Source organism: Ovis canadensis, chromosome 18, assembly GCF_042477335.2.
Source record: "Ovis canadensis isolate MfBH-ARS-UI-01 breed Bighorn chromosome 18, ARS-UI_OviCan_v2, whole genome shotgun sequence".
NCBI classification, from domain to species: Eukaryota; Metazoa; Chordata; class Mammalia; order Artiodactyla; family Bovidae; genus Ovis; species Ovis canadensis.
The window spans coordinates 81,134,243-81,143,190 of NC_091262.1; the positions used below are offsets into that span (position 1 = coordinate 81,134,243).

The 8,948-nt window shown below is 55.0% G+C and overlaps 1 protein-coding gene across 2 annotated transcripts; it reads left to right on the top strand.

Annotated features, from left to right (window-relative positions):
- Positions 1–697: 697 nt before the first annotated feature.
- Positions 698–5,330, top strand: LOC138423588 (nascent polypeptide-associated complex subunit alpha, muscle-specific form-like). 2 transcript variants are annotated; one of them, XM_069559666.1, is made up of 3 exons: positions 698–3,446; positions 4,057–4,197; positions 5,093–5,330. In XM_069559666.1, the coding sequence occupies exons 1-2, from the start codon at positions 2,264–2,266 to the stop codon at positions 4,152–4,154; spliced, it is 1,281 nt and encodes a 426-aa protein (XP_069415767.1). In that variant the 5' UTR covers positions 698–2,263; the 3' UTR covers positions 4,155–4,197; positions 5,093–5,330. The 2 variants fall into 2 exon arrangements, with proteins under 2 accessions (XP_069415767.1, XP_069415768.1); XM_069559667.1 differs by lacking the exons at positions 4,057–4,197; positions 5,093–5,330 and adding an exon at positions 3,657–3,755.
- Positions 5,331–8,948: the final 3,618 nt, after the last annotated feature.

Below are 8,948 nucleotides of genomic sequence, written 5' to 3' on the forward strand. Positions count from 1 at the left end.
CTCCTCTTTCACCTTCATCAAGAGGCTCCTTAGTTCCTCGCTGCTTTCTGCCATTAGAGTGCTGTCATCTATTTTACCATTAAAATTGCTATTTTTATGGTGGAGCTAACACCTGCACCCCCACACCATCCGCGGCTGCTAGCAGAGCTCAGGGATAATCTCCCCACAACAGCCTTCAGGACCCAGGGCCGGGACCCCTGCTGACTGCCCTGAGTCTGGGGTTCTCAGCTCACGGGGCCTGCTGCCTGGCCACCCCTCCCGGCAGTTCTTCCGGCCTTCCCCCACCCTCCCACCCAACTAAGGAAGGGCCAGGAGTGAGGGGCCCTGGGGCGCAGGGTTAGAGGGCCCCTGCTCCCACTGGCGAGGTGCGCCCGGAGCAGCGGATGTCACCCTGGCACTCAGTGAATGGACGTGGGAGGAAATGGTGGCCCCGCGGCTGAAGGACCAGCTGGAGGTGGGGGTGGCGTTGGGAGCGGGTAGACCGGTGTCTGGGCCTGGGCTTGCAGCTCTTCCAGGCTTCCGGGCCTTGAACCCTGCTCCGCCCCACCGGCAGGCAGGGCTGGGGCCCAGAAAGGAGTCCGGCCCAGGCCTGCTCTCCACTGGCCCCCACCTCGGTTTTGCTCAGGACTTGCTCCTGCCGGCAGTCAGTGCATTGCCCCCAGGCGAGTAGTGGGGGCGGTCACTCCGAGGCTTTTTTTTTTAATTTTAAATTTTTTGTCTGAGAACCTTGTGAACTCTTAGCCCCCCATCAGGGATTGAACTCACATTCCCTGCAGCAGAAGCAGAGTCTTAACCACTGGCCTGCCAGGGACATCCCACTGTAGTCTCTTTTAGAGTCCAGCTCTGGAGAACCAGTAAACCGAGAGGGAGCCGGGAGTGGGCAGTTTCCACAAGGTCAAGGACTTAACGTCCATCCTGTCACCCGGCAGTGACTGGTTGCCCCTGGGGCGGGGATGGTAGGGGGAAGTGGGAAGACCCCAGGGCTCCCCTTGGAAGGCAGGAGGGGCTGGGAAGACTCAAGTCCCAGCTTGGGTTCTGTGCTGGGAGCCCTGGGGCAAGCCGCTTCCTGCTCTGGACTCTGGTCTCGGTGTCTGAGCCCCTCGATTCCAGGCTGCTGTGATGTCTGGAGGACCCACCGGATTGGCTGGCCCTGACAGGGCTGTGGCCCGACAGTGTTAAATGGATGTGCGGGGAGAGGTGTGCCGGCTTGCCCACTCGAGCCCCGCACCCTGGGACAGCAGCCTAGCCCGGGGGTTTGCAGCAAGTCTCACGTGCCCACTCAAAGCAGAGCCCCACCTTGCAGCTCTGTGACCCCGGGCAGGTTCCTCAGCCTCTCTGTGCCTAGTCTTTTCATGTATAGGATGAGATAATAATATACCATCTCACAGGGTTTCCGAGATTACATGAGCTTCGCAAAGCACCAAACCGTGCCTTGTACACAGGAAGAGCCAGGCAGGCTCAGCTAGAATATTGCTGGTCTTGCAAAACATTTCGATGCTGTACAAACATGTACATGCATTAAAGGGCACATATGTTAAACTTTCTGTTTATTACACAAAGGGGCTCAGGACTGCAGGAGAGGCATGTTTGATCCCTGAGTCAGGAAGATCCCCTGGAGGAGGAAATGGCAACCCACTCTTGCCTGAAGAATCCCATGAACAGAGGAGCCAGGCGGGCTACAATCCATGGGGTCACAGAGTCAGACTCAGCTTAGGAACTAAGCACACACGGGGCTCAGGACAGTCACTGCTCACCTACCAGCGCGGTTGGGCTTCCCAGGCGCACTAGCAGAACCCGCCTGCCGATGCAGGAGAGTAAGAGACGCAGGTTGGACCCCTGGGTCGGGAAGATCCCCTGGAGGAGGGCATGGCAACCCACCCCAGTACTCCTGCCTGGAAAATCCCACAGACAAAGGAACCTGGCGGGCTACATGGAGTCGGACACAGCTGAGCCGGGGAGAACGTGCGCACCCGAAGGGCAACCTGCCCTGGGGGCTGCGAAGCAGAGGCTGCAGCTGACCTGGCGCGCCGCGGGGGCGGCCACGTGGGGCAAGACCTGGAGCCTCCGGGCGCAGGCCGGCTGAGTGCGGCCCTCTGTTCCTGGCCGTGGGCAAGCCCTCGGGAGGCTCTAGAGACTAAAACCCAGGACCAGGAGCCCCGCCCAACCCCATCCTCGAGCTGCGGACAGCGCGAAGGACTGCGATGAGGCAGAAAAAGCGGCAGGCGCGAACACCTTCCCTTCTGCAGGCGGAGCACTGGCCGGGATGACCGGGTGGCCCCTGCGGCCGTGGCCTCGATCAGCACCGCGGTGGCCCGGGCTCTGGACCCCCGCAGCGGCCCTTCGTCCCTTGGCCCGCGGCGCCCTCGCCTTTCCGCGCGGCCTCTCTCGCTTCCATCCTCAACCCCCGCCCCCTGCCCCCCACGTCCCCCCGTCACCCCGTCCCACCCCCCTCGCCCCGTCGCAGGTCACCTGTCCTCCAGGCGCGGCGGGTGGAGCCGGACCCCCATCGCCCCCTCTCCTCCCGAGCGCAGCTCCCTGCGCGGGTCGCGGGATGGGGGTGGGGGGTGGCGAGCAAGCACCCCGGGGCTCCGAAATGGGGAGCCAGCCCTTCCTCGGCCAGAGGGCGGGGTGTCAGGGCGCGGGCCGTGGATCCTGTGCCCCTCCGCCTCGGGTTCCCAGGCGACCCGCGCTCCCCGAGCCTCGGTCTTTCCGGACGGGGCAGGGCGGCGGCGCTGAGCTAGGAAGGAAGGTCAGCCCGACCCCCGCCCTGGCTCCCGCAACCGGAATCCCCGCCCCGCCCCGTGGGGGGAAACGGGGGCCGGGACCCGGAGACAGACTCCGGGCCGCCCACGTCCAAGCCGAGAGCGCGTGTCCGGGGGCGCTGGGCGCTTCCTCCGCCGCCCGCCCCCACCGTCGGAGGGGGGCCCGGCGCCCGCAACCTGCCAGTCCCGAATCTGGGCTCGCGGGCGCGAGCAGCCGGGGCCGCGCAGGGACCCCGGTGGGAGCGGGCGCTCGAGAGAAGGCCCGCGGCCCCGAGGACCGCCCCGCCCGCACCCCAGAGCCTCGCGGCCGTCGGCCTGCCCGGCTGACGCCTGTCTCAGGACCCCAACCTGCCCGGTCCCCGCTCAGGCTCGGGGCAGCCGCAGTGCAGGTCAAGGAGGGCAGCTCGGGTCTGAGGGTAGGCCCGGGTCCCCCTCACCCATCCCCACTGCAGCCTCACTGGGAGGACAGGTTCCCTCAGCCCCCGCTTGTCTCCGGGGGGGATCTGTCCCCAACTTGTCCCCGGGGGATCTGTCCCCCAGTTGTCCTGGCGCGGCTCTCATCCTGGGTGTACACGTCGCAGGCCTCGAGGGGTGCTGTGATGGGACTGAAGGCCACGTCTGCAGCTCCTGGGGACCTCCAGCGGCTGGGAACGGCGCCGGCGCCTCCAGGGGCTCCCTCTGTTGGTGTGTTTCCCTTATTACTGCATTTAAAAGGCTGAAATCGGATTGTTTATGTTAAAAAGAAACGTCCAGAAACAGTGTGCGGTCAGCCAGTCTAATTTAGGGGCTGGGGATTCAGTGTTGGAGCTAGACGGTTGGAAATCCCTCCTCAGGGCCCTTCCCTCCAGCTCCGGCCAGGGCCTGTCTCTTGCCTCATTGTCAACCCATCCCCAGGGCCCGTCCACTCCTCCTTTGGGATCATTACTTAGGACCCTCCGCCCAGCAGCCCACCAAGGGCAGAGGGACTCCGTCCTGGCCCTGCCTCTCACAGAAGATCAGCACGTGAGGACAAAGTATAGGAAAAAGGTGAGAGTGCGGTGTTCATCACTCAGTGGTTTCTGACTCTTTGATCCCAGGGACTGTAGCCTGCCAGGCTTTTCCAGGCAAGAATACTGGAGTGGGTAGCCACTGCCCTACCCCCAGGGGATCTTCCCAACCCTGGTATCGAACTTGGGTCTCCTGCATTGCAGGCAGATTCTTCACTGTCTGAACCACCAGGGAAGCCCTGGACCACGGTGCCCACATTAAATTAACACCGGAATTTCCCTTTGCTCTTGTTTTGTGTCCCTCGCAGGAGTTTGGGGTGTTTTACTCCAGAATCGCCACAAGAGGGCGCCAAAGAGCAAGCCTCCCTTGCCCAGAGCCAGGCCTCCACCCACTCTGAGTGCCTGAAGCCGCGCGGTGCCATTGCCTCCATTCAAGCAAGCTTTGGAGGGTACGTGTAGGGGAGGGGGCCGGGAGGAGGAGAACTGCAGCCTCGCCGAGGCCAGGGAGCCTCAGGGATGGTTGGTCCTTACTCTTCATTTGACACAACATTCTCTTACTCCATTGGCAGGAACACCACGGCCCAGAGCAGGCAGGGCCTCCCAAGGGCACACAGCAAAGGCTGGGCGCCACTGGGACACACAGCTCCCGCCTGCAGATCTGTTTGTCCCTAGTGGAGAAGGGCCCACTGTGGAGGGCAGCAGGGAGGGGGAGAAGCAGAATCCGAGGCTGGAGGCAAAGACGAGCCCCAAAGATGGCTGCTGTGGGCTCAGCTCTGGGCCTCCAGGTCTGTCTTTAAAGAGGCTCCCTGTCCCCAGTCCGCTGCTCCTCCATCGGGGCTTAGAGCCTCAGTGGCCCTGAGCACCTCCTGAGAGCCCTCTTAGGAGCCCTTGTCGGCTAACACCTTGGGTGAAAGGCAGCACCTTGGGTGACAGCTGACACCTTCATTAACAAGGAGGGAAAGAAAATCCCGCCCAGGTGGAAAGGAAGTGACATGGCCTTTTGGGGGATGGGGTGGGGGGGCATGCCAGCAGGCACTCTCCTGACACAGGGTGCCAGGGTGTTGTAATGGCGTAGCTGCAGCCAGAGCCTGCCCCAGCATTGCTGCGTGGCCCTAAAACAGCACCCCACCATCCTTGGGGTTCAAGTTCTGTCCAGTGAGGAGGTGGATGTGTGTATGGGGGTCCCGTCTCAGCACGTAGCTGACTGGGGGACCTACCTGCCTAAACCCTCCCAGAGCTCCCTGCTATCATCAGGGACCAGTCCCCTGGCTGCTCCTCCCAGCATAGCGTCGTCTCTGCAGCCGCTTTTCACACCCTCACCTCTCTTCTCACCCACATCATCAGGTGGCCCGTGCTGCAGCCGCCTTGCCCAGATCGGGCCTCTGCTGATCCTGCCCTGACACCGTCTCCCCGGCCCTCCTCTTTGGAAACTGGTGCAAAGAGCTACGGCCACCCCGTGGCCAGAGGGTGGACACACCGAGATTCAGACACAATATACATTTTACATTGATCATTCTCTGTCTGACCTGGTCCATTTTTTTAAAAAAAATTTATTTTATTGAATAAATTGAAAATTTTGTTGAGAATTTATTGAAATTTATTGAAATTTTTTTTATTTTCTTTGCAATGTTGTGTTAATTTCTTCTGTAGAGCAAAGTGACCCAGATATTCAGATGAAAACATATATATAGCATGGTAGGGTGGCTCAGATAGTAAAGCGTCTGCCTGCAATGCAGGAGATCCAGGTTCGATCCCTGGGTCGGGAAGGTCCCCTGGGGAAGGAAATGGCATATATATGTTTTTTCACCATGGTCTGTCACAGAACATTGACTGCATTCCCTGCGCTACACAGTGTGGCCTGCTGTTTCTCCATCCCAGATGCAATAGTTGCCGCTGCTACTCCAAGTTCCCAGTCCCTCCCTCCCCACCCCCACAAGCACAAGGCTGCTCTCTGTATCTGCGAGTGTGTTTTTGTTTCATGCATCTGATTTGTATGGTATTTTAGACTCCACAAATAGGTGATGTCATATGACGTTCCCATTCCCTGTCTGATTTACTCCCCTTAGTATATAATCTCTAGGTCTACCCATGTTGCTGCAAATCATTTCATTATTTCATTCTTTTTGATGGCTGAGTAGTACTCCACAGTATATATATATATATATTCCTCCAAGGTGGTGCTCGTGGTAAAGAAACTGCCTGTCAATGCAGGAGATGTAAGAGACACGAGTTTGATCCCTGAGATGGGAAGAGCCCCTGGAGGAGGGCTTGGCAGCCCACTCCAGTACTCTTGCCTGGAGAATCCCATGACAGAGGAGCCTGGCGGGGTACAGTGCACAGGGTTGCCCAGAGTTGGACACGACTGAAGCGACTTAGCACGTGCACACGTGTGTGTGTGTGTGTGTGCGTGTGTGTGTGTGTGTGTGCGCGCATCTTCTTTATCCATTTATCTGTTGACGGACATTTAGGTTCTTTCTATGTCTTGGCTATTGTAACATTTCCCTTTTTTGAGCCATCAGACTGAATTCATCAGACTGAATATAGATGGGGTCTATTTCATCTTGATGATTCTAGAATCCCGCAATAGCACTGAGTAATAAGTTTAATATTTATGTTTACTGTTAACAGTTATTAATAAATAAGTACTTAGTTTACGAATGCATGGACAGAAGACTGTTGAGGAGATGAGTGGATTGGTGAAGGGTAGAGGTGGGTGGTGGAAAAACAGAAGTAAAGATTTACTCATATTTATGTGTATGGATAACACAAATATAATGTAAGGGTGATAGATGGATGCATGGCAGAATGATGGATGGGTAAGTCACTCAGTGGATAGGTGGCTGGTGGGGGATGAATGACTGGACGGGGAGGTGAACTAAGGGATGGATGACGGAAGCAGGATGTGTGTATGGATGGGAGGCTGGTGTGCAGATAGTGGCTGGCTGGGTGCTGGAAGCATGGTAGATACTGGTGCTGATGGTCAGAGGATGGCGGATGGTGGATGCATCTATAATGGCAGTTAAGTGACGATGGGTGGATAGATTGGTAGATGGAGGGCGGGTGAACTTGGACACTAAATTGGGACTGATTGATACTGAAATAATCTACAGATAGTGCATTATAGGCAATAAGTGGTGAGTGGTGGATGCTTGTTCAGTAACTGAATCATGGGATTATGGATGGATGGAGGATAAATAGGGGATGCTTGTGAAGGCTCTGAGCCACAGAGAATGGATGGCTAGATGGTATTGATAGATGCATGTGAATGGATACATGATTGATGGATGGACCGTGAATGGTGGAGAAGTAAATGGTGGCTGAATGGTGCCTGGATGGCAAATCAATAGATGGTTGCTGGGTCAACAGATAATGGGTTGTGTACTGTGGACATGTAGATGGAAGGTGGATAGCGGATAGAGAGATGTCAATTAGGTGAGGAATCAATGATGGCTAAATGACAGATGCATCTTGGGAATGTAGATGCATGAAAGGTGAGTGGTGGATGGGAAGATGGTGGAGAGACTGCAGACGGATGGTAGATGGTCAGCAGCATATTATAAATCAATGGCTTAATGTATAGAGGGAGGAAGATTGGTAGATGGCAAATGGATGATAGATGAAGATGATATTGAGTGAGTAGTGAATAATGAATGGGGGATGATGTACAGATAATTACTGGGTGGTTTGTGATGGTGGATGGATCTCAGTGCTGTCTCTCTGCTCTATCCCCATCATCTAAACTAATGCTTGGTGTACAGAGGGCACTCGATGAATTCTTCTAGAATGGATGAATACGGATAGATGGTGGATGATTCACGAATGGGTTTTGAATGAATAATGAATTATGGCTGGATGATGTATTGATGGATGGAGGATATTGTGAGATGGGCAATAAATGGCTAGATAGGTGGTGAACAGAGATAAGAAGTGGGTGGATGGTAGATGGTGGCTCCATAGACATATGAATGGGTTAGGGATGGGGCGTGACTGGTGACTGAATTGTGGATAGATGAATTGTGACTCAGTGGTACAGAATCTGCCTGCCAATGAGTTTGATCCCTGGGTCGGGACAATCCCCTCGAGAAGGAAATGGCAACCCACTCCAGTATTCTTGTCTAGGAAATCCCATGGAGAGAGGGGCCTAGCAGACTATAGTTCATAGGGTCGAAAAAAGTCAGCCAAGATTAGTGACTAAACAACAATAAACTGTGACTGACTGGCTGGAGGCTAATGGGTGAGTGGGGGATAAATTCAGGTAAATGGACAGTAGCACTGGATTAGTAACAGAACCAGATATGTGGTGAATGAATAAATCATCCATAGATGGATAGACAGTTGTTAAATAGATGGAAAGCTGTTAGACAGTCAATGATGGTGGATAGATGGATGCTGAATTAATTTAGGACTGAAGGGTATTTTCATGGTGTACTGATGCTTGGTGAATGGTGGGGGTGGTGGTGAATGGACGGATGCATTTTGTTGTTGTTGACTCTGTGATCCTATGGACTGCAGCACGCCAGGCTCCCCTGTCCTTCACCATCTCCGGGACCTTGCTCAAACTCATGTCCATTGAGTCAGTGATGCCATCCAACTATCTCATCCTCTGTCATCCCCTTCTCCTGCCTTTAATCTTTCCCAGCATCAGGGTCTTTTCACCTGAGTCAGTTCTTCCCATCAGGTGGCTAAAGTATTGGAGTTTCAGCTTTAGCATCAGTCCTTCCAGTGAATATTCAGGACTTATTTCATTTAGGATTGACTGGTTTGATCTCCTTGCTGTCCAAGGGACTCCCAAGAGTCTTCTCCAACACTATAGTTCAAAAGCGTCAATTCTTCGGCACTCAGCCTTTTTTATGGTCCAGCTCTCATATACATAGCTTCTCTTCCAAGGAGCAAGTGCCTTTTAATTTCACAGCTGCAGTTACCATCTGCAGTGATTTTGGAACCCAAGAAAATAAAGTCTGTCACTGTTTCCATTGTTTCCCTATCTATTTGCCATGAAGTGATGGGACTGGATCCATGATCTTAGTTTTTTGAATGTTGAGTTTTAAACCAGCTTTTTCACTCTCTTTCACCTTCATCAAGAGACTCTTTAGTTCCTCTTTGCTTTCTGCCATAACAGTGGTGTCATCTGCATATCTGATGTTATTGATATTTCTCCCGGCAATCTTGATTCCAGCTTGTGCTTCATCCAGCCCAGCAT